General features: G+C 47.6%; 1 protein-coding gene across 3 annotated transcripts in view; it reads right to left on the minus strand.

Annotated features, from left to right (window-relative positions):
* The window catches only part of ARHGEF6 (Rac/Cdc42 guanine nucleotide exchange factor 6), a 242387-nt gene that overhangs the window by 37290 nt on the left and 178640 nt on the right, over nt 1-26457 (minus strand). For 2 of the 3 annotated variants that reach the window (XM_073543557.1, XM_073543559.1), the window contains exon 17: nt 16274-16294. The exons of the other annotated variant lie outside the window; for it this stretch is intronic. In XM_073543557.1, coding sequence (XP_073399658.1) covers nt 16274-16294 — 21 coding nt within the window. The remainder of the gene's footprint in view (nt 1-16273; nt 16295-26457) is intronic. 3 annotated transcript variants of the gene reach the window in all.

The raw sequence follows: 26457 nt of genomic DNA on the forward strand, positions 1-26457 counted from the left end.
AATCGATTAGAAAAAATGTTTTACCCCTAACCCTTTTCGAGGCCAAAATGTCTCTCACCTCAAAGACATCATCGGAACTGACAGGTAGAGGAGAAGGGTTTGGGGCCGGGTGGAACTGATTCAAGACAACTGACTAAAAGAGAGAGACGTGGAAGGAGTTGGGAACCCGGAGCGAGGCAGGCAACTCCAGCTTGTAGGACACGTTGTTAATGCGTTTGAGAATCTTGAAAGGCCCAATGTAGCGAGGCCCCAGTTTGCAAGAAGGGAGCTTCAGCCTAATGTACTTGGCCGAAAGCCAAACTTGTTGGTCCGGGAGGTAAGTCGGAGAATCCAAGCGTCTCTTGTCAGCGTGTCTCTTCATGCGCTCCCCAGACTTTTTGAGAGCCTCATTAGTCTCAGACCAGATCTTGGAGAACTCCAGGGTCAGGGAATCTGCTGCAGGCACACCGGAGGCAGCGGATATAGGTAGAGGAATTCCAGGATGCATCCCAAACACCACAAAAAAGGGAGACTTGGCCGAAAACTCGCCGGAATGATTATTGTAGGAGAATTGTGCCCAGGGGAGGACATGGATCCAGTCATCTTGATGAGCGTTAGAGAACAGCCGTAAATATGATGCTAGCACCTAATTAACGCGTTCTACTTGACCGTTAGACTGAGGGTGGTACGCGGAGGAAAAGTCCAATCTCACCTCCAGAAGTTTACATAAGGCTCTCCAAAATCGAGAGGTGAATTGTACACGACGATCAGAAACAATATGCTGTGGAAAGCCGTGGAGGCGGAAGACGTGCTGGATAAAAATCTTCGCCAACTCTGGAGCGGAAGGCAGCGCTGGAAGAGGAATAAAATGGGCCATCTTGGAGAAGTGATCGACCGCTACCAGGATAGTTGTATATCCGGACGAGTTAGGCAGATCCGTGATGAAATCCAAAGCTATATGTTGCCATGGAATCGAGGGAATTGGCAGAGGAAGTCCGGAGGGTGGCCGCCTAGGAACCTTGACCTTGGCACAAGAGGGACAGGAAGCCGTGAAGTCAGTCACATCCTGGCGAAGTGATGGCCACCAATATAAATGAGTGATGAGCTCCATTGTCTTTTTGACTCCGACATGTCCCGAAACTTTAGAGGAATGTCCCCAATGCAGTACCTTTTTTCTGTCTGACTCAGGAACGTAGGTCTTGCCTGGAGAAAGAGTAATCAGTCTCACAGGGGCCACTGTGATGATCTTGGCTGGATCGATAATGTGAGTCGGTTCCTCCACCAAATCAGGGGACTGCAGAGACCGGGACACAGCATCTGCCTTGATGTTTTTTGGCCCGGGACGGAAACACAGCTCAAAATCGAACCGACCAAAGAAGAGAGACCATCTGGTTTGCTGCGGGTTAAGTCTCTGGGCTGACTGGAGGTATGTCAGGTTTTTATGGTCGGTAAAGATGGTAAACGGGTGGACCGACCCCTCAAGAAGATAGTGCCACTCCTCCAGTGCCAATTTTATGGCCAGCAGCTCGTGATCCCCGATGGAGTAATTACACTCTGCCGGAGAGAAGGCCTTTGAAAAGAACCCGCAGGCAACCAGTCGGCCGGAAGGGGATCTCTGAGAGAGCACTGCACCTGCTCCGGTGGAAGAGGCATCTACCTCCAGAATGAATGGCTTGTTAGCCTCGGGTCGGTGTAGAACAGGTGCCACCGCAAAGGCTTGTTTCAAACAGGAAAAGGCCTCTTCAGCCTCCGGAGGCCAGGACGAGGAGTTGACGCCTTTGCGAGTGAGGCTGGAAATGGGTTTGATGACGGATGAAAAATGTGGAACAAATTGACGGTAGTAATTGGCGAAGCCGAGGAATCTTTGAATCGCCTTGACCCCCACCGGACGGGGCCATTGCAGAATTGTCGACAGTTTTTCAGGATCCATCTCCAGCCCAGAATCCAAAACAATGTAGCCCAAGAAGGGCAAGGAAGACTGCTCAAAGAGACATTTTTCAAGCTTCGCGTAGAGGCGATTCTCCCGCAGACGTTGTAGTACCAGACGAACACTCCTCCTGTGAGACGCCAGATCCGGGGAAAAAATAAGGATGTCGTCCAGGTACACTACCATGCAGGAGTACAACAGGTCTTGGAAGATATCATTGACGAACTCCTGAAACACTGCGGGAGCGTTGCAGAGACTGAAGGGCATAACCAGATATTCGTAATGCCCGTACCGGGTGTTAAAGGCAGTTTTCCATTCGTCACCTGGGCGAATGCAGACGAGATTGTAGGCTCCGCGTAGATCCAACTTCGAGAAGACACGGGCTCCACGTAGCCGGTCGAAGAGTTCAGGGATGAGAGGCAAGGGCTACTTATTCTTTACAGTAATGTCGTTCAGTCCCCGGAAATCAATGCAAAGATGGAGCGAACCGTCTTTCTTTTTCACGAAGAAAAACCCGGCTCCGGCAGGAGAAGAAGACTTCAGTATGAAACCTCTGGCTAAATTTTCACGAATGTACTTGGACATGGCCGTAGTCTCAGCTGGAGACAAGGGATAAATTCGCCCTCTGGGCGGAGTGGTCCCGGGTCGCAGATCAATAGGACAATCATACGGGCGATGCGGGGGAAGTGTCTCTGCCTCCTTCTTATCAAACACGTCAGAGAATGACCAGTATGTGGCAGGTAAGCCCACAGGACCCGAGGAGACTGGAGGAGGAGTGGCCGGGCGGACAGGCCCCAGGCACCTCTCTTGGCAAGGATGCCCCCAGCGGAGGACTTCACCGGAATGCCAATCCAGGACGGGTTCATGTGTCCTAAGCCAGGGAAGACCAAGCAGCAGAGCATGGAATTGGTTGAGCAGAACGTAGAATGCGATCCACTCCTGATGCAAGGCCCCGATTTGCAGACGCACCTCTTCCGTAACCAAGGACAAGGATTCTTGTAGGGGTCTTCCATCTACAGTGGCGATAACACGTGGAGTCTTCAGAGTAATCACGGGAATCCGGTACTTCTTCACCTCCTTCAATCTAATGAAGTTCCCTGCCGCGCCCGAGTCCACATAGGCCACCTCCGAGCCACGTCTCTGACAAAAGACCAGCTGAACAGAAAGGGTAAGAGGGTGATGAGAGGAGTGAGACACACCTAGGACGGCCTCTCTTACCTGCCCTAGGTGGAGGAGTTTCCCGGCCTCTCAGGGCAGGAACGCAGGAAGTGGGATGCGCTGCCACAATACAGGCACAAACCCTCCGTCAGTCTCTCCCTACGGCGCTGTTCTGCCAACTTGACCAGATCCACCTGCATCGGCTCTGGCGCCGGACTGGAGAATGACCCAAGAGGACGTGGACTGGATGGCCTGTGAAGAGAAGCAGATGGTCTAAGCGGTCTCCTGTCTCTAGCAGCCTCTCGAGCGCGTTCCTGGAACCGGAGGTCGATTCGTGTGGCCAAGGAAATAAGATCCTCTAAGGTGGTCGGGGTATCTCGCCCCGCCAGTTCATCTTTAATTTTGCTAGAGAGACTACGCCAGAAGGCCCCAACCAAAGCCTCATTATTCCACCCCAACTCAGACGCCAAGGTACGGAACCAGATGGCGTATTGTCCGATCGTAAGGGTACCCTGAGTGAGGCAGAAAAGGGACTCCGTTGCGGAAGCCAACCGTCCGGGCTCGTCAAAGACTTTGCGGAAAGTGTCTGTGAAGGTCTGGACACTAGAGACAACGAGATCGTCCCGCTCCCACAGGGGATTCACCCAGGAGAGTGCCTCTCCTTCCAAATGGGACACAATGAAGGCAACCTTGGCCCGCTCAGTGGGATACTGTTGGGGCAGGAGTTCGAAATGTAACCTGCACTGATTTAGGAAGCCTCTGCACAACTTTGGGTCACCGCCATACCGAGGCGGTTTACCAAGCCTGGGTAACGGGGCAGGTACGGGATCTGAACTGCGGGACGGATCGCGTGCGGCAGCCGACCGAAGGGAAAGCAGCCGATCGTCGACCGAAGCCATATAAGAGAGAATATGGGCCTGGGTGTCCCGTTGTTGAACAAGCTCCTGCTGGAGGCTGGCCAGTTGGGAGGTGTTGCCAGGATCGGCGGCCTGCAATGCCGACAAGCGGGAATCCATGGTCTTCATAAAAGACATTATACGGGTCTGGTTTTCCCTTAGGAACACCAACTCTTTTTGGGCGGCGGCCCCGGCGGGGTCCATGGCCTGACTATTCTGTTACACTACTGGTGATGGGAGCAAGAGTGGACCCACTGGACCATGACGCCGAACCCTCCCCGAGCGAGCGCACCAAGTGGACCGACCCCTATACAGGGACCGTTAGGGAGCAGACTCGGGGAGTTCAAGCGCCACGGCAGCCAGGACCAGGGGTCGGCTCAAGAGGGTGAGCTGAAGATGAGGAGAGGTGGGAGATCCGGTGAGGTGACGGGATAACCAGGGTCCAGAGGAGGAGGGAGTTGAGGACGGACGGAGGAGGATGGCAGGAACCAGGAGGAGGCAGGGATGGAGGCGAACTGAAAAAGGAAGGAGACACAGAGGGTTAGCAGAGGCACAGGCAGGAGAACCACGGGAGCGAGCTGAAAGCAAGTGGCTAGCAGCAGCGAGCACAGCGAGCACGGCCTAGACAAACGAGAGAGTAACTCAATAGTCAGGCGCCTCCACTAAGGGAGGGCGACCTGAAATACCTGGTGGTAAGCTCTGATTGGTTAGGAGGAGGGTCCGGGTCTGGTCACGCTGGCAGGCGGCTGTATTGCAGGGGCACGCGGTCTAACCCTCCGGCGTGTGCGCAGAGGTACAGTGCGCGCGTCCGAGGGAAGTGGAGGAGCGCGTCGGGAAGCCGGCTGCCGGAAAGCGAGAGGAGCGGGGGCGCGCGTCAAGACAGTGTCAGTGGAGGAACCCGGGCCCGGAGCGGAGGCGGTGAGTGCAGCAGTGGGAGCGGGAGCGGGAGCCGTGGAACGGGGAGCGGTGCTGACACCTGGTGACAGATTCCCTTTAAATTACACCGGTTTCCTACAACGAGAGAGCATCCTAATTATATTCAGTCTGTGCAGTCTCCAGAGATGGAAACAGTCTGGACTCATTAGCACTCCATTGATATCTTCCAAAACTGGAGACAGATTTGTGCTGATGCAAACAGCGAACAGACCTTAAAAATGGTGCTGTAGAGGCATCCGTATTCATTACAGAAGAATTTAGCCTTAATTACATAAAATCTGGAAAGGAAATTCCTTTATCTACCCTCAACCATAAATTTGCAATATACAGTATATTACAGTACCGCATGAAAGCTTGGCAAAGAGTACATTGCAAAGGGCATTATGGACTGTTGGGATACTATCAACAACGATTGACCAAAGAGGCAAGGAAATAAAAATTGTAAGCAGCAATTTCCTAATACAGCATTGTATATAAGATTGTTATTACAGAGAACCTGACAGTAAATACATGCTTCCCGATCTACGGCAGCATGCATAAGAAAGATGTCGGCTGCCCGATTCCAGCCAGGCAGGTTTAACTGTGAAACGCCAAGGATAAAAGTAATTAATTATTGAATTAAAAAGTATATTTGGCATGTCACCAAAATATGGGTGTAGGGATTGCACAACCTAGATAATATATCTCATTAGCAGAATCTTCGTTTTTCTCTTCGGGAGTGATCTTTGAGTCTTAAAGTTCTCAATTCACTGGAAAGAAATGGTGTCCGGTGAATAGAGAGTTTTCCATTACTGAGTTAGGAGATGACAGGTGGTGCTCAAAAAGTTCTATGGAGAATTGTAAATGTTGTTTCTGGAGAACTTACGGCAGAAGGTCTGTTGCCTATAGCTATTCCTCTCCATTCCATATGCAAATTCCCTATTCGGAGAGGAAGAGGATGTGAACTCTATAGTGCCACCGGTTGGAAGCAGCAATCCCGACCCTTTAACAACCCTTCCAATATGACTTAGGATAAAAGCCAAATCAGAATCTTAATTTGCAGAGATGGTGTTTCGGGGTATTGCTTCTCATCAGTGCAAAGTATGAGAACTGATTTGGCTAGATGAGAGGTTCTGAAATGAGGTCTAAGGGGTAACGTTTCTCCTTGTGGAGAGTGACACACCGGCTCTGGCATGCCAATGTAAGGAGGCTTATTTGCTGTGCAGGTGGCACTATAGAGTTCTAGTCATCTTCCTCTCTGAAGAGGAATCCTGCATATTAAATTTCCAAGATGAGCTTTGCAAAGCGAATAAGCCTCCTTACATTGGCATGCCAGAGCTGGTATGTCACTCATCACATGGAGAAATGTTACTGCATTCTCCTCTCCATAGAATATTAAAAGTGCCATCTGTTATGTCCTATCAGCATAGCTCCCAACCGTCTGGAATCTCGCGGGACAGTCCCGTTTTTAACACCCCCCACCCGCGTCCTGCCCGGGACGCTATTTTTCCCACATTGCACTGAGCTGCCACACACCCCATGCACCGACCGCAGCCTGCAATGATGTGGCTGGGCTATTGTGCGCGCACAGGACCTGTGATGAGGTCACAGGAGGGAGGAGGCAGGGGGTCACATGATCAGGGGCCTCAGTGTAAGCAGCACTCTGCCGTGCTGGTTGTCATGGTGCTGGATGAGGTAAAGTTTCTGTGTGGGGTCAGGAGGGGTTTAGGCTATATTCACACATGGCGGTTTTTTCGCGGCGGTTTAAACCGCGCGATTTTGCCGCGAAAACACGAAAAATAAGCATCCCATGCATTCCTATGGGTTTCCGCAATGCTGTGCTAATGCTGCGATTTTTACCGCGGCGAAATCGCTTTGCGGTAAAAAACGCAGAATGCTCATTAATTTAGCAGAATCGCGGCGATCCCGCACCCATAGGAATGCATTGTTCTGCTTACTTTCCTCGTGTGGCTGTGCACACCATGCGAAAAGTAAGCAGAACATTTGCAGATGGTACACACGGTCCGGAGAAGAGGAGACTGTCCCCCGGGCTTTGGGTACCATATCCCTTAAAAAATTGAATTTAAAACAAAAAATATTATTATTCTCACCTTCCGGCGTCCCGCGCAGCCTTCCCGCCTCTCTCCACGCTCCTGGTCCCAGTAATCCTTTGCGAGCGATGACGTCCATTCTCGCGGGATCGCGAAGTCTCGCGGTCATTCGCGCGACGAAAATCGCGAATGACCGCGAGACGTCGCGATCCCGCGAGAACGGATGTCATCGCGGTAATTCTCGCAAAGGATTACTGGGATCGGGAGAGAGGCGGGAAGGCTGCGCGGGAAGCCGGAAGGTGAGAATAACAATATATTTTTTACTATTTTTTACATCCTATCTTTTACTATTGATGCCGCATAGGCAGCCTCAATAGTAAAAAGTTGGTCACACTCGTCAAACACTATGTTTGATGAGTGTGACCAACCTATCAATCAGTTCTCCAAGCGATGCTACAAATCGCTTGGAAAACGCTAGCAATTCTGCAAGCTAAGTACGCTTGCAAAATGCTAGTTTTCCGCGGGAATATAAAATGCGATTTTCCCGCGGAATGGAATTCAGAATTCTCACGGTAATTTCTGTGAGAGTTCCGCTACATGTGAACGTAGCCTTACAGTGTGGATGTAGCAGAGCTGTGTGTATAAGGTGTGCAGAGCGGAGCAGTGTGTGTATGAGGTGTACAGAGCGGAGTCGTGTGTGTACGGAGTGGAGCAATGTGTGTATGAGGTGTAAAGAGCGGAGCCGTGTGTGTACGAGGTGTACAGAGCGGAGCCATGTGTGTACGAGGTGTACGGAGTGGAGGCGCACGTGCACGAGATGTACGGAGCGGAGCCGCACATGTACGAGGTGTACAGAGCGGAGCCGCATGTGTACGAGGTGTACGAAGCGGAGCCGTGTGTGTACGAGGTATACACAGTGGAGCCGCGTGTGTACGACGTGTACGGAGCGGAGCTGCACGTGTACGGGGTGTACAGAGCGGAGCTGTGTGTGTACGAGGTGTACAGAGCGGAGCCGCGTGTGTACGAGGTGTACAGAGCGGAGCCGCGTGTGTACGAGGTGTACAGAGCGGAGCCGCGTGTGTACGAGGTGTACGGAGCGGAGCTGCACATGTACAAGGTGTACGGAACGGAGCCGCATGTGTACGAGGTGTATGGAGCCACGTGTGTACGGAACGGAGCCATGTGTGTACGAAGTGTACAGAGCAGAGTCGCGTGTGGACAAGGTGTACAGAGCGGTGCCGTATGTGGACAAGGTGTACGGAGTGGAGCCACATGTGTACGAGGTGTACGAAGCGGAGCCGCGTGTGTACGAGGTGTACGGAGCAGAGCCGCGTGTGTACGAGGTGTACGGAGCCATGTGTGTACGAGGTGTACAAAGCGGAGCCGCAGGTGTACTGAGCGGAGCTGCGCGTGTATGAGGTGTACGGAACAGAGCCGTGTGTGTACAGAGTGGAGCCATATGTGTACGGGATGTACGGAGCGGAGCCAAGTGTGTACGAGGCATACAAAGCGGGCTTTTTCCACGGACACAGGAGTACACAGCGGAGCCCCGAGGAGCACTTTAAAACTTGCACGTGACAGCCCACCAGAAGTAATGTGCTGGAAGCTGACCGGAAATTAGGTAATTTCATGAGGAGATTGTGACGGAACATGGAGGCACTTCAAGGAATGCTTCAGATCCATCACTGTGTGCTCCTCCGACAGCACAGACATCAGGATCACCTTGGAATCGGGGATGCCGGCCATGTGAGCAGATCATGCATCGGGAGGCTCAGGTGGACATTACAAGGGGAGCCGGGCTGCTATAGTATCTTTATAGAATCTTTCTTTATTTCTTTCTTTCTCTCTCTCTGTTTCTTTCTTTCTCTGTTCTTTCTTTCTCTCTGTTTCTTTCTCATTCTCTGTTCTTTCTTTCCCTCTCTTTTTTTCTCTCTCTCTGTTCTTTCTTTCTCTCTCTAAACTTTCTTTTTTCTTTCTCTGTTTTTCCCCCTCTTTCTTTCTTTTTCTTTCTTTACTTCTTTCTCTCTAGCTTCTGTTCTTTCTCTGTCTCTATCTGTTCTTTTTTTCTTTCCCCTCTTTCTTTCCTTCTCTGTTCTTTCTTTCTTTTTCTCTTTCTTTCTCTCTCTGTTCTTTCTTTCCCCTCTTTCTTTCTCTCTGTTCTTTCTTTCTTTCCCCTTTCTTTCTCTCTCTGTTCTTTCTTACCCCTTTTTCTTTCTTTTTCTTTCCCCTCTTTCATTCTCTCTGTTCTCTCTTTCTTTCTTTAAATCTTTCTCTGTTCTCTTTCTTTCTCCTCTTTCTTTCGCTCTCCCTCTGTTCTTTTTTTCTGAGCCCTCTTTCTTTCTTTCCCCTCTTTCTTTCTCTCTTTCTGTTCTTTCTTTCTCTTTCTCTGTTCTCTCTGTTCTTTCTTTCCCCTTTTTTCTCTCTGTAATGATAAGTAAGATGTCTGTAAGGTATGACTTAAGGTTCCCTGATTATTACACTACAGATGAGAACCAGCCTGTCACATAGCTGCGACCCCTCCTCTTTTCACCCATAGCTTACACTCACACCACAGCTATGTGCCTGCTTGTAACCCTACACCAGATGCATCCTGTGCAAACATTCTCCTCGCCACAGCTAAGGAATGTTAATTAGCTAAGTGGAAAGAATGTCTTTGTTTGAAGCAACATGCGGCTGAATATAAGTATGGGTAACATTCAAGAGGCTGAATCTCGAAAACCATACGCGGCAGAGACATGAATATTACATTTCTGCAAAATGCATCAACCCAGCGTTCGGGGCCCATAATTTTCACGGTTCCAGCACCCATAGAAACTGAGAACTGGATTCCTCCTAAACGGTGTGACATAATTACTGAGACAACTGTGTGTACTTGCAAGTATCCCCTCCCTCCTCTTTGTTTTTCTATTCTATCTTTTATTTGGCAACCATGGCTACGCGGTGAGAAGCCTATTATAAACAGTTTAACAAGGACTCCCTCAGGGCCCTGTGCACCGCAAACCAGACTGACACCGCCGACATGACCAAAGCCCAGTTGGTCGCGGCTCTGGTGCAATGGGGGGAGAGCCAGGGCACGGAATGCAACACCAGTCCCGACGGTGCAGCCGCAGAGGTCCAGCTGGTGCAGAACGGCCTGACTGGCAGCCAGGAAGTTGGGGACCACTATCTGCAGCTGGCCCTACAGCAACTCCCTGCCAAAGACTATGTTGGACGTCTGCAGCTGATCCAGCAAGCTCAAGAGAGAGCCGAGCGCCAAGCCGAGCGGGAGGCTGAGAGAGCCGAGTGCCAGGCCCAGAGAGCTCATGAACTGGAGATGCTCCAGAGGGGGGAGTGCCCCCACAGTCCGGAGCAGTGAGCCCCACAGCACCCAGCGTCTGAAGCCCCGGCCAGAGCTTTTTACCGTGATGGAAAAGGACGGGGACTTGGACACATTTCTGCGAGCCTTTGAGAAAGCCTGCAGACAGTACCAGCTGGATAAGGACCAATGGGCCAGGTATCTGACCCCAGGGCTGAAAGGAAAAGCACTGGAGGTGTTTGGTTCTCTGCGGCCAGAAGACGATGATGACTATGGTGCCATCAAGCAGGCTCTGATCACCAAATACCGGCTGACACCTGAGGTATACCGAAAGAAGTTCCAGAACCTCCAACGTGACCCACACGATAGTTATAGCGATGTGGTGCAAGGACTCAGGACCCACTTTGACCAGTGGATCCATGGACTGTCAGTTGATTCCTTTGAGCTGCTAAGGGACCTGATGATCAAAGACCAGTTCCTGCATCTTTGCCCAGCTGAGGTCCGACAGTTCATCCTGGACTGAGAACCAACGAATGCGGACAAAGCCGCGCAGATCGCCGACAACTATGAGGCCAATGAAGGCCAGAGACACGGAGGCCAGTCACCGGCAGCTGGAGAGGGGGTAAGCCTGCAACCAACCCCAGTGCCCCTGCCAGCCGCCCCTCCAGAGGCCCTGTCCCTGTTGCCAAAACCAGGCCTACTACTGACAGTTACCAGTGTTACAACTGCAGTCGGTCTGGTCATATCAGTGCCACCTGTCCGGAGAAGCAGAAGACCCCCCCCCCAGCCAAGGCCTCTAGGCCCAACACCTCTGTTCTTTTGGTGAGAGGTGTGGTTGGCAGGATTGACGACAACGTTCAGCACATCCAGGTGGGGGCCCATTTTTCTACAGGCCTCAATGACACTGGGGTTGAACGAACCCTCATCCATCCTGGACTGGCGGCCCCTGAAGAGTTTATTGAGGGGAAAACCCTGACTGTCACCGAGATTGGGGGTACCCGCTGTCCTTTGCAAGTGGCCCGGGTATTTCTTGATTGGGGTGCTGGGAGCGGGGTGAGGGAAGTGGGAGTATCCGAAAACCTGCCCACTGATGTTTTATTGGGGACTGATTTGGGGAGGATGGTTGCCTACTATGTACCTGACACCCCTCCCCAATCTGATAATAAGGGTGATAACCCTGATGATGATGATGATGATGATGATGTTGATGATGGTGGGAAACTGCATGTGTTACCTGCTAATGCCTTGAAGAGTAATGATGCAACTGATAACCATTCTTTTCCCAGGAATGATGCTGATGGTGATGTAAATGTACCAAAGAAAACTGATAACCATTCTTTTCCTAGGGATGATGCGGATGATGATGATGTAGCAGGAGCAAGCATCGGTGCTCAAGGAGGTGGGGAGGTGCATGGGAACCGTGAGGAAGGTGATGACCTGCAACTGACCAGTACCACTGAGCAAGGTAACTGGCCCATGAGTAGCACTAGTCCTGAAGTGTTGGGAGTGGATGGGGAGGTAGAGCCCATAGCAGCACCGACTGGTGGGTCTGTAGAAATCCCCAGGGAGACAGCATACATAGCCGTTGTCACATGCAGTCAGAGTGCCCAGATCGCAGGTAGCGCCCTGCCTTCTGGACCCTCTCCCACTACAGGAGAGACTGAACCAGAGGTGAACCCAGAGCAGGTTCCAGAGGGTATTGTGGACAGTGGTGGGACAACCAAAATAAATTGTTAGGGCAAGACTAGCTTGCTGTTTTTTTTTAATCACATGGTGCCAGAGGTGGGATAACTAAGATAAGCCCCCTGTGCCTGTGATAGCCGTGTGTCGGCAGTGCATCGCATCCCTCCGTCCGTGGCATACCGGTGTCAGCGGTGGGTCTGTGACACTCTCTCTCTGTTCTGTGTTTCGCTCTCTGTTCTTTCTTTCCCCTCTCTTTCTCTCCATCTGTTCTTCCTTTCTCTTTCTCTCTCTGTTCTTTCTTTCTATCTGTTCTCTCTCTGCTCTTTCTTTCCCCTCTTTCTATCTTTCTTTCTTTCTTTCCCCTCTTTCTTTCTCTCTCTGTTCTTTTTTCTGTCCCCTCTTTCTCTCTTTTTCTCTGTTCTTTCTTTATTTCCCCTTTATTTTTCTCTGTTCTTTGTTTCCCCTTTCTTTCTCTCTCTCTGTTCTTTATCTCTCTGTTCTTTCTTTCCCCACTTTCTTTCTCTCTGTTCTTTCTTTCTCTCTCACTCTCCTTTCTTTCTTTCTCTCTCTCTCTTTTTCTTAGTACCAGTCAGTGTCCCCACAGTACCAGCCACTGTGCCCATAATGCCAGCCAATGTGCCCTCGGTACCAGTCAGTGTGATCAACAGTGCTAAATGGGTGCGGTTGGGCGTGTACATGGGTGTGACTAGTTGTGAAATGGGTGTGGTCGGGGGCATGGCCTAAAATTTGCGTGCGCCGCAACCTTTGTCCCTCTTTCCCTTCTTCAAAAGTTGGGAGGTATGTATCAGTAATGGATAAAATCTGTTTTCACTGAAGTCAGATTTTACCCATGAATTGATAGTGAAAAATCAGTTCAGGAGCAGAAAGAAGCAGATTTCTCTGATGAGATATATTACAAGGCTGATTACTTTTATGTTTACTATTGATTTATGAAATAAAGATTAAAACAACGGTTACTTTAAGCAGGCGGTAGGGGTGTGAGGCCATACCCATCAATCTCTTCCCACTGGTCAATCAGCATCTCTGTACTGCTGATTGGCCACCAAAAGACAGACACTGGTTCTTGCACACCTCTCTGCCCTCTGCCTTGTCCTGTAATTTGAAGACACTGTGTAGTAAGAGTTAGGCCAAGCTTAGTTAGGCTACTACGTTAGGCTAAATGACCCTCGATTGTTGAATGCAATCATCACAGGGGGCATAGCTAAAGTTGGGACGTAGCTATAGATACAGCAGGACCCTAGAGGCTCGGGGAGGAGGGCAAATTTCACCTTTGGCCCATATGAGAACACTAATACTACTAAAGACCCATGAAGATTGAGTTCCGGTTTGACACTTTGCATTGGCGACCACAAGCTTCAAGTTACATCACTGGTCATCAGTGAAACTTCAGAAATATTGATGTAATCTCAAATGATGAAACACTGCAATACATTCACATTTCTTTGCTTATATTGCAGAGGTACAGACCTTTTGGCATAATCTAACCCGCAATGATAGTAACCTAACTTGTTGACTGGGTACAATGGCTTCACGTCAAAGGTCTCCTTTCAAAATACCATTTGGCCTACCAATTCAATACAAGGATAAAGTTCCACAAGTATTGCAAAGCATTTAAAGAAGCAAACATCATTTCTTATTCTGACTTGTAAGTGGCAACATTCTTTGTTAATGCAACGTAACGCAGAGAAAAGCGAAGGCCGTCTGAAGACATAGCAAAAGCAAACCATAGAAGCAGCGCCATATTTGTATGCTCCTCCATGGAGACGAGTTATTAGGACCTTACCACATTATGTGACAAGTCCTCTTTAAATATCATATATTCTTTTCACAGTTGCCTGCCAAATTAAAGGGTTATTCCCATCTTATAAAATGAGGACAGGTGGCCAGGATAGCCATCACTTTATGATCAGAGGAAATCCAATCCTTGGAACACCCATTCATTTTCAGAATGAAGGGTCTGCAATTCACATTGCTGATATAGGGCTGCATCCCCTTCACAATGGTGCTCTGACCTCCAGCTATGAAGAAACCTTCATATTCAGGACTAGTGATAGAGAGGTTAGACTTCCGCCAATTATAAAGTCACAGCAGATGAGATGGGAATACTCCTGGGAAGCATAATGGATGCCAGAGACATTTTAGCAATTATCATGAATTACATACTAACGGAGAATTAATTAGGATATCTTTGCCACATTGTTTCCATCAACACAGCTTCTACATTATTTTTTTATATTGCTAATATTGTGACAAAATAATACCCTACAAGTATAAGTCCCTTAGTCAACCTCTTGCATATAGATTTGTAAGCTGGGTATAGACTTAAAAGGAGTTGGCATGTGAAGACAACACCAGTTTACATGCCCCATTAGAGCATATGGATATTATGGAAGGGGGCCCTCCAATCAGGATCCCCCCCACTTATGCCATGTTCACATGTCCAGTAATCATCTGTTAGAATGGATCCAGCAGCAGTCCATTGATTTCAACTGGATCAGTTTGTTTAACATGGAAGTCGATGGAAAACGGATCCATTAAACAGATATCTATATTTCTTTTTTTTTTTAAATGTCTGTTTTTTTTCCCACTGGATCAGTTTTGAATGGAACAAAACGTTTGAGTATTTAACAGAGCTGTTTAAAAAAATGGATCCAGTTGAAATCAGTTTTTTTAGTCCAACAAAAAAGTTGTGTCTGCAACTTGTTGTGTTGTGTTGTTGTGTTGTGTCTGCACAACTTTTTTGTGAACAGATTGCTACTGGATCTGTTCTAACAGATGATTACTGGACATGTGAACATAGCCCTAGACTCAAAAAGAGATCTGCATATAAGGGTGTGTGCACACGCTGCGGATTCTGCTGCGGATCCGCAGCGGATTTGGCCCTGCGGATCCGCAGCAGTTTCTGCTGCGTTGTACAGTACCTTTATTTTCTATGCAAAATGAAAACCGCAGTGCAGATGCTGCGGAATTTTCCGCGCGGATTTGCTGCGGTTTCAAAGCCGCAGAAAGAATTGACATGAACTAAGCATTCCGCAGCGTGTGCACACACCCTTAGAGTGGCTCTCTTTTTGGACAATGTAAGCAGTACATGTATCACCTTAGCTGTTAGCCATGGGTTTGCCAGGACTGCCGACTGTATATCATGAGAAAATAACTTGTTTCGAAATGCCTGATCTTTTGTGCTCCTGGGACAGAAGGGCCTGGCAGCCGCTTACTCTTTTCTCATTATTTAAATACATATGCTCCATGTGATGGAGTAAGGGAGGAAGAGCCGTCACCTAAATGATTATTCTGTTGGCAGCTATCTCATGTTCATGGCAAACTTTACCTATATCTTAACTTTGTGTTTATATTTGTCTTTGTCTTTTGCAATGGACTCAGATTTAAAGTGAACGAGTCAACAGAAAATAGCCAATTGTTTAATTCAGGTTTTTATGTTTGATGTATTATTTTTTTTTTTCAATTTTTGATATCACAATCTACCGTACATTAAAAAATAATCTGAAATCTTACAATTAACCCAGTAGTATTTATAGTAGAGACTCACACCTCATACTCTATACAAATGACTTTTCACCATTCTCATCAAAGCCAGGATAATGACAGATAACACTGCTATATGGTAGATAACATAGGATGGTGACAGTCACAGCTCCTGTACCTGTCGTGACTTATATTGTTAAGATTACTTTACTCGTTTTTAATATCTGTGCCCCTCCTCACATGTAAAGCACCATGGAATAAATGGCGCTATAATAATAAATAATAATAATAATATAAGTCAATGACTCAGAGCCTGTCTATTGAAACCTATTGTCCACGTGGGATCCTGTAGAAAACAGGAAATATGAATAGAGGTTTTTTTTTTAATATAGATCACGATATGAAACATTTAAAAAAAAAAAATACAACAAAAATCAAAAGTTAAAAATGTGAAATAAAAACCTGATTAAAACAGGGCATTTTCTGATGACACAGTCCCTTATAGGAAAAACTTTTCCAAAGGTATTTTTTTCCAAAAGTTAACAAGGTTACAACCCGTTAGGGACAATATAATGCTTCCCATTACCATCACCTTTTTATCATTATTGCTAAAGGACGTCATTATAACTCAAGGATAACCAAATGGAACTGTAAAGATTTCCTACTGGAGGATGAGTTAAATTTGAGATATCTCTGGGCAAATTCTCGGCATAATGATCTGAACCTATTTATTTAGTTTTACGTAATTCTGCATGGAACACACTGGAGACCTGCGGCTAATAAGACAGACAGAAGCAGAAAAACTAAAGGCGAGGGGAAGAAGCTTTTTGATTGAAGCATAACATTGTGGTTCTAGTACCCTTACCTTTAAGATATAAGACATCCTCTAAAATAAATATGTAGAAAGAGAAAAGAATATATGTAAGAAGAGAGCAGTCGAAAATGACAGTAATAACTTAACCACTCATTCCAAGAAAAGTACGCAGTGCAATGAAGAAACAGCTTTCCTGTGTGTTCTGCGGTGTGAAGTTAGAGGCGGCTATACATTACTCAACCTTCTTTTCTGTTCCAGTGTATGTGTTCATCTGAGGACAATGCTATAAAAGATAACTTCAGGTAACACCAGGCTTGTAACATTACTAAATCAAAGACATAAAAATAAAATTTGACTTAAGCCTGGTATGAGCACTAAGAAATTCATTATACGTGATATTTAGAGTTCTATAACGGTAAACTGCGTTTTAAAGGGGATCTGTCAAGTGTCCGGTTTTTGCACTCTTTTTATTTCTGTTGATCCCAAGTTTGTAGTCTTTTTCTTTTTTAGAACGCCGCCATACGTTTCCAGAGTTACAGGCCTTTTTATTTAGTGCTAGGGGCGTTGCTCACAAGGTGATTAACCTTTAGGCATGCCCCCTGATACTGTCAGCCACGCCCCCTAGTGAAGACCACCAAAATTAGAACTAAATAAAAAGACCCAGATTTCTCAAAAACCTTAAGGTGGATTTAAACAACAACAAAACCTGGAATATTCAGGCAACTAGTGGGAATAAAATAAGAGCAAAAAACTGACACTTTTGACCTTGTGACCAGTCCCCTTTAAAAATCCTATGTCGGCTGAGAGAAGTGATAGATTTCTAAAATTACCATAGCACAAATCAGTAAGGGCTCATTCCCGTCTTGTGAAATTGTGCAGACGTGCTGGAAGAACCAGTAAAGGGAAAGGAGTGCTACACCGAAGTGTTACACCAGATTGCTACACCAGCACTGCAGCATCTTCACACTTAAGATCAATGGGGGTCTGACAGCACGCCTTCCCCCATGATCATAAAATGATTGCATTTCCAAATCTTATGACATCACTTCACATGCTTGCAATATTCGTTTAACAATAAAGCTGGAGCCATCTGATCTGTAAACCTCTACATTAGTCCAGGACACTCCTGCACGATCAGCGATACCCGGCGGGGGGGCAGGTCACTGATGCATGTCACACACACAGCGAGGACGCTGATGCGTCACAAAATCAGCAATCTCACTAGCGATCTCGCTATGCGTGACGGGCCGTCTTGTAGCTACTGTACTTGTTAAAGAGAAGATATTTACTTTTACAACTATCTTGCCAGTGACAACAATGGAAGTATTCTGTCACTGTCACAGGAGCTCTGTTACCATTTCTGGTTAGAGTAGCAATGTGCCTGACACCGCTATTGAGGCAGTGAGACCATAACTGCAGTGCAGACACTGTGCCCGACACCCTTATGGAGGCACTGTGACTGACACGGATATACAGGCAGTGAGACCGTAACCGCTACAGTGGCTGTGTGATGGAAACCGTTTTAGAGGCAGTGAGACCATAACTGCTATGAAAGCACTGTGCCTGACACAGTTATGGTGGCCCTGTCATCGACACCGATATGGAGGCCCTGTCACCGACATCAATATGGAGGTCCTGTGATCGACACCAATATGGAGGCACTGTGACCAACACCAACACCACTATGGAGGCACGGTGATCAACACTGCTATGGAGGCACCGTGACTAATACCACTAAGGAGACCCTGCACTGTGAATGACTGATGCCATCATTGTTACAGAGGTACATTGGCTTTCATTTTTGTGGGGGTACTGTGACTGGCCCTGTTATTGGGGCACCGTGACTGGCCCTGTTAATGGGGCACCGTGACTGGCCCTGTTAATGGGGCACCGTGACTGGCCCTGTTATTGGGGCACCAGGACTGGCCCTGTTAGTGGGGCACTGTGACTGGCCCTGTTAGTGGGGCACCGTGACTGGCCCTGTTAGTGGGGCACCGTGACTGGCCCTGTTAGTGGGGCACCGTGACTGGCCCTGTTAGTGGGGCACCGTGACTGGCCCTGTTAGTGGGGCACCGTGACTAGCCCTGTTAGTGGGGCACCGTGACTGGACCTGTTATTGCGGCACCATGACTGGCCCTGTTAGGGGGGCACGAGGACTGGCCCTGTTATTGGGGCACCGTGACTGACCCGGTTAGTGGGGAACCGTGACTGGCCCGGTTAGTGGGGAACCGTGACTGGCCCGGTTAGTGGGGAACCGTGACTGGCCCGGTTAGTGGGGAACCGTGACTGGCCCGGTTAGTGGGGAACCGTGACTGGCCCGGTTGGTGAGGAACCGTGACTGGCCCTGTTATTGGGGCACCGTGACTGGCCCTGTTAGTGGCGCACCATGACTGGCCCTGTTAGTGGGGCACCGTGACTGGCCCTGTTAGGCTGGTTTCACACTTGCGTTTTTTGTGCTGTTTTTCAGCGCAAAAAAGCATGCGCTTTTTACCCCTATCTTTTACATGGGAGCGCATAGGTGCGCATACACATACGTTTGTACGCGTTTGTATGCGCATGCGTTTTTTTGTAGTGTGCGCTCGGGCGCACAAAATGCATCCTGTTGCATTTTTTGTGCGTCCGACTTGCCCCAAAAAACCGCATGCGCACGCAATGCGTTTTTTTACAGCGAAACACCCATTAAGGTCTATGGGTGCGCATACGTGCGCATTGTAATGCGCACGTATGCGCAAAAAACGCACCAAAACCCGCAAAAAACGCACACAAACGCATGATGCTTTTTTTCATGCGTTTGTGTGTGCAAAAAACACACCGCAAAAAACGCAAGTGTGAAAGTAGCCTGGGGCACCGTGACTGGTCCTGGTATTGGGGCACCGTGACTGGCCCTGGTATTGGGGCACCGTGACTGGCCCTGGTATTGGGGCTCCGTGACTGGCCCTGTTATAGGGGCACTGTTGTGACTGGCCCTATTAATGGGGCACTTTGATTGCCCTGGTATTAGGACACTGTAATTGGCCCTGTTATAGGGGCACTGTGACTGGCCCTATTAGTGGGGCACTGTGATTGGCCCTGTCAAATGGGCACTGTGAATGGCCCTGTCATATGGGCACTGTGAATGGTCCTGTTATTGGGGCACTGTGACTGGCCTTGGTATTGGGGTACTGTGACTATCACCTAACGTTGTCACACAGCAATAACTTTCAACATTTCTGAACAGGAAAGCTATATATCTTTGTACCATGTTAGCCAGTAGATAGAAGAATATTTAGAATTGAGAGTCCTCAACACAGAACTAAACCCCATCAGAGGGCAATAAAACTTTCAGGCTCCTTATCAATGAACTGCTCCAATATTTATGTTTAACCCTCTCCCATAATGACAATTCTGCTTCACATCATTTGTCTTATCTACTGCGTTTATTTCTGTGCTCTCTTGTGTATAAATATGTGATTCTTCAGATGTTGTATTAGTCTAGCCTGATGAAGAGACCTGAGTAGTCTCGAAAGATTGCAATTTGTTACCATCTTTTCAGTTAGCCATTAAAAGGTATCAACCACTGAGGACTCTCAATTCTAAACATTTCTGAAAAGCATCTAAGTTTGTCATAACCGATTTTCCATTTTCCGTGATAGTGAAAGCAACAGATTTACCATAAGCGCTGACTAAGAAAGGACATAAGGGTTGTGTCCTCTTTTATCGGTTATATCCGCAGCTAAGAGCAGAATAGTGTCACACTCTACAACCAGACATCTAACTGAAGTGTTTGATGGCCCACCCACATATGTAGAGAGATCCCCCCCGAGAGGATCCGGACCTAGCGCATAAGTACACAACAAGGCTGCATGTTCGTAGTAACAGAATGGAAGTCTGACACTTCTCATAAAATCACATGTGTTGTTGTCGGCTTCTCGATTATAAAACATGCTCTAAGCAGAACTCGAAGTGCGTCTCGGGTGACCTTCAAGAGCTTCCTGTTTCCTAGTTGCACAAGTTTAGTAACATTATGATTCTCTACAACAAAAATAATAATGTAACATAAGCAAATAACATATAACAATGCAAAAATAATTACAGTCTAGAAATCTGTCAGTGGATCCTAACGTTTTACATTGTTGCCTATTGTTGGCAGCCACATACTGGTGGTTAAGCTAACATATTGCGGGGGCTTCAAACACACCCTTTTATCTTCATCAAAGGGGCACACATCACTTTCAATCAGGGCTGCTCACCCATATGATGTTTTACATATATTTAGATATGGGAGCACATTGCCTGACCAATATTCTGTGGAATGCAGCTGCACCATAGAGATTTACCGTCCGATGGATCTCGGTGGCATCACTTCCCTGGCCGATATGTCTAACTTTCTATCTGGTACTTAGGAAATTCATTTTATTTGATCCATCGCTGAATATGTTAATTCCTTTGCTATAAATGTATGCTGTACATATATGGTAGGATATTAAATACAGCTGTATTTCTTATCATACACGACCAGTTGAGCCGTGCCATAGCTAGTGCTGGATAGCTAGACCGCATGCCCCAGACTTCTTGCCTGGTGCCACCTTGAACTATATTGTTGCCCTACTACTCTCTGTAGGACACAGTTGGCAGCAAACCGGCAGAATTAGATCAGTACATTGCTCCGCCTGCACCGTCCACCTATGTGTGCAGGTTAGAAAACAAAACTGTGGTCTTCACTGAATCAAAATTAGAGGAGTATAAGCTTGATTGTTTGTGGGGCAGTGTTGGTGAAAAGATGGCATTCTTATATTTAAAGGGAACTTGTTACTAGAGAGTAGACTTCACTGCATACAAAGATTTATTGACACAGCCGGGATATCACAGGAGATAGGTTAATGTCAGAGCCTCTGGCAATAAATTAATACAAAAAACATTTTTTCACTCCCCAGGGTCTTTATCAAGGTGTTGTTAAAGGGAACCTGTCACCCCCCAGGCGTTTTTAAGTAAAAGAGCCACCTTGTGCAGCACTAATGCTGCATTCTGTCAAGGTGGCTCTTTTATTTAGCATCCCTTCCACCGCCGAAATAATCGTTTTTAAAATTGATCAGCCATACCTGAAGTTTGACAGGGGGGCAGGTCTTTCCCCCCCACTCACAGACACCTCACATACGTCAGTCATGTCCTGCTTTTGAATTTGGCGCCGCCTCCTTAGCGTTCATTTCTTTTTCTCGCGCCTGCGCTGTAATATTCTGACGTCACCACAGGTCCTGCTGCACCAGTGCCCTGCTCAGCTCTGCCCCTACTGTTCACATGGTGCTGACATCATCACAGGTCCTGCTGCACAGCTGCCCTCCTCAGCTCTGCCCCTACTGGTCACATGGTGCTGACATCACCAAAGGTCCTGCTGCATCACTGCTCTGCTGAGCTCTGCCCCTACTGGTCACATGGTGCTGACGTCATCACAGGACCTGCTGAACCACTGTTCTGCTGAGCTCTGCCCCTCCTGGTCACATAGTGTCACATCATGTGATGTCATAGGACGGGCAGCGCTAACTGTGCATGCCCAAGAAAGAATATTACAGCACAGGCGCGAGAAAAAGAAATGAACGCTGAGGAGGTGACACCAAATTCAAAAGCAGGACATGACTGATGGATGTGAGGCGTCTGTGTCTGGGGGGGAAAGACCTGCCCCCCGTTCAAACTTCAGGTATGTCTGACCAATTTTAAAAACGATTATTTCGGCGGTGGAAGGGACGCTAAATAAAAGAGCCACCTTGACAGAATGCAGCATTAGTGCTGCACAAGGTGGCTCTTTTACTTAAAAATGCCTGGGGGGGTGACAGGTTCCCTTTAAAAGTAAAAGATAGGTAACATTAATGATAGGATACTTAGTGTAACATAATAGGTCTAGCTGTAATATATTATGATGATATATACATATGCAAATTGTCTATTCAGAGAGGAAGAGGACAAGAACTCTAGTGACACTTTTTGGAAGTAGCAATCTTAAAAGTCAGTATCAACTCTTTAAATGAGGCTTGCCATATGAATTAGGATAAAAGCCAATCCAGAATCTCAGTTTGCAGACACTGTTTCAAAGTTTGATAGCTGATTTGGCTAGGTGAGAGGCTTAAGACTGTGATCTAAGGAGTCATTTTTCTCCATGTGGAAAGTGATAAGCCAGGCCTGGCATGTCAGAGTTGGCTAGCCACTCATATAGCCAAATCAGATCTCATACTTTGCACTGACAAGAGGCAATACCCCAAACATCATGTCTGCAAATTGAGATTCTGGTTTGGCTTTTATCCTATGTTATATGGCAAGGCTTGTTAAATGGTAAATATTGACTTTTAGGATTAAGACTTCCAATAGGTGGCACTAGAGTTCTAGTACTCTACTTCTCTGAAGAGGCAATTTGCAGATTTAATTTCCCAGAGAAGCATGCATGTATAAGTTTTGAGAGATAGAATATCAAAAATAAAATTCAGAAAATCACATTGTATAAATTATATAAAATTTATTTGCATTTTGCAGTGAGAAATATTTGATCCCCCTGACAAACAAGACTTAAAGGGAATCTGTCACCCCATTTTTCCCCTATCAGCTGTGGGCACCGCCATAAGGGGCTTATCTACAGCATTCTGTAATGCTGTAGATAAGCCCCCGATGAAACCTGAAAGATAAGAAAAAAGAGTTAAGCCCCCTTTACATTTAGCGATGCACCAGCGATCCCGACAACGATACGACCCGGTCAGGATCGTTGGTGCATCGCTAAATGGTCGCTAGTGAGCTAACACAGGCAGATCTCACAGCGATGCAGCAGCGATACAGCGATCGTTACTTATCTTTCAGACACGGCGATCCTGATGTTCTCCCGCCCGCGTCCACGCGTTGCTCATCGACGCCAGCAGGAAGCACAGCAGGAAGCGCCTGACGAGAAATGGAGCTGCGCGATCAATGACAGACAGCAGGGGAGTCGGTCGGAGGTAAGTATCACACATAGCGATATCGCTAGCGATATCGCTGCTGCGTCACCAAATCGGTGATGCTTTAGCGATATTGCTAGCGATATCGCTATGTGTAAAACCCCCTTTAGATTATACTCACCCCGGTGTTCGGTCCGGTTCGATGGGTGCCGCCGTCCCGTACAGCGCCTCCCACCTTCATACGATGATATCCTCCTCCTTGCTTCTCCCTCGGCTCCTGCGTATGCGTACTTTATCTGCCCTGTTGAGGGCAGTGCAGAGTACTGCACTGCTCAGGCGCCAGGACCTCTCTGACCTATTGATGGCGCGATCTCGCGAGATCAATGACAGACAGCGGGGGAGCTGGTCGGAGGTAAGTATCACACATAGCGATATCACTAGCGATATCGCTGCTGCGTCACCAAATCGGTGATGCTTTAGCGATATTGCTAGCGATATCGCTATGTGTAAAACCCCCTTTAGATTATACTCACCCCGGTGTTCGGTCCGGTTCGATGGGTGCCGCCGTCCCGTACAGCGCCTCCCACCTTCATACGATGATATCCTCCTCCTTGCTTCTCCCTCGGCTCCTGCGTATGCGTACTTTATCTGCCCTGTTGAGGGCAGTGCAGAGTACTGCACTGCTCAGGCGCCAGGACCTCTCTGACCTATTGATGGCGCGATCTCGCGCGATCAATGACAGACAGCGGGGGAGCTGGTCGGAGGTAAGTATCACACATAGCGATATCACTAGCGATATCGCTGCTGCGTCACCAAATCGGTGATGCTCTAGTGATATTGCTAGCAATATCGCTATGTGTAAAACCCCCTTTAGATTATACTCACCCCGGCGTTCGGTCCGGTTCGATGGGTGTCGCCGTCCTGTCCAGCGCCTCCCATCTTCATACGATGATGTCCTCCTCCTTGCTTCTCCCTCGGCTCTTGCGTATGCATACTTTATCTCCCCTGTTGAGGGCAGAGCAGAGTACTGCAGTCCTCAGGCGCCAGGACCTCTCTGACCTATCCCGGCGCCTGCGCACTGCAGTACTTTACTCTGCCCTTAACAGGGCAGATAAAGTATGCCTGCGCAGGAGCCAAGGGAGAAGCAAGGAGGAGGACGTCATCGCTAGAAGATGGGAGGCGCCTGACAGAATGGCGACACCCATCAGACCGAACCGAATGCCGGGGTGAGTATAATCTAACTCTTTTTTCTTATCTTTCAGCTTTCATCGGGGGCTTATCTACAGAATTACAGAAAGCTGTAGATAAGCCCCTGATGGCAGTGCCGGCAGCTGATAGGGGAAAAATGGGGTGACAGATTCCCTTTAATACTTGGTGGCAAAACCCTTGTTGGCAAGCACATCAGTCAGATGTTTTTTGCAGTTGATGTTGAGGTTTGCGCACATGTCAGGAGGAATTTTGGTCCACTCCTCTTTGCAGATCATCTCTAAATCAGTAAGATTGAGTTAATTGGTTAGCCAATACCTGCTTATCCATCTGGATCTTGAAGTCCCACAGGATTTTAGCCCTTTCATTCTCCACCACTTTCTCTGGGGTCTCCCACCTGGACTTAGGAGGACTTAGCCCATATGCTATGCAGATGTTCCTGTATACAATTCTCGCTACTTGGTTGTGGCGTTTGGTATACGGTGTTCCTACTTGCATTTTGCATCCTGCCATTAAGTGTTGGACTGTTTCTGAGGTTTCTTTGCATATTCTGCACTTTGTGTCTTGTCTTGTGTGGTAGATTCCTGCTTCTATGGATCTGGTACTTAGTGCTTGCTCTTGTGCCGCTATGATTAGTGCCTACGTGCTGTCTCGGAGTCCAGCTTTCTCCAGCCATTGGTAGGATTTCTCCATGTCAGCCACCTCCACTATTTGTCGATGGTACATCCCATGCAGTGGTTTGTCTTGCCATGGCGCTTCATGTTCCTGCTCTTCCTTCCAGATCTGTTATTGATGCTGCACAGGAGAAACTCCAGCACGAAACTGACGATTACTTCAACAACAGGGTATATAGAAAGCACTGATCCTCCAGGCAAAATACCTCTAGATGACCAAAGCCACAAACTCATAGTTCCATGAGCTACGGGAGCGACACCTTCATGGTCCAACATATTCAAGGCTTTTTTAGGCAACTACTGCAGACATTACGCAAACATCCAGAATGCCCCATAGTAGGTTCGACAGATTCAATTTTTTTACCACAGTCTAAATTCCTGAAGAAAATTCTTACTCCTCTCATCAAGCCCAGCAAGTCATTTATACAGTGGGGAAAAAAAGTATTTAGTCAGTCAGCAATAGTGCAAGTTCCACCACTTAAAAAGATGAGAGGCGTCTGTAATTTACATCATAGGTAGACCTCAACTATGAGAGACAAACTGAGAAAAAAAAATCCAGAAAATCACATTGTCTGGTTTTTTTTTCATTTTATTTGCATATTATGGTGGAAAATAAGTATTTGGTCAGAAACAAAATTTCATCTCAATACTTTGTGATATATCCTTTGTTAGCAATGACAGAGGTCAAACGTTTTCTGTAAGTCTTCACAAGGTTGCCACACACTGTTGTTGGTATGTTGGCCCATTCCTCCATGCAGATCTCCTCTAGAGCAGTGATGTTTTTGGCTTTTCGCTTGGCAACACGGACTTTCAACTCCCTCCAAAGGTTTTCTATAGAGTTGAGATCTGGAGACTGGCTAGGCCACTCCAGGACCTTGAAATGCTTCTTACGAAGTCACTCCTTCGTTGCCCTGGCGGTGTGCTTGGATCATTGTCATGTTGAAAGACCCAGCCACGTTTCATCTTCAATGCCATTGCTGATGGAAGGAGGTTTGCACTCAAAATCTCACGATACATGGCCCCATTCATTCTTTCATGTACCCGGATCAGTCGTCCTGGCCCCTTTGCAGAGAAACAGCCCCAAAGCATGATGTTTCCACCACCATGCTTTACAGTAGGTATGGTGTTTGATGGATGCAACTCAGTATTCTTTTTCCTCCAAACACGACAAGTTGTGTTTCTACCAAACAGTTCCAGTTTGGTTTCATTAGACCATAGGACATTCTCCCAAAACTCCTCTGGATCATCCAAATGCTCTCTAGCAAACTTCAGACGAGCCCGGACATGTACAGGCTTAAGCAGTGGGACACGTCTGGCACTGCAGGATCTGAGTCCATGGTGGCGTAGTGTGTTACTTATGGTAGGCCTTGTTACATTGGTCCCAGCTCTCTGCAGTTCATTCACTAGGTCCCCCGCGTGGTTCTGGGATTTTTGCTCACCGTTCTTGTGATCATTCTGACCCCAC

Source organism: Dendrobates tinctorius, unplaced genomic scaffold, assembly GCF_039654945.1.
Source record: "Dendrobates tinctorius isolate UK_male_01 unplaced genomic scaffold, ASM3965494v1 ptg000133l, whole genome shotgun sequence".
NCBI classification, from domain to species: Eukaryota; Metazoa; Chordata; class Amphibia; order Anura; family Dendrobatidae; genus Dendrobates; species Dendrobates tinctorius.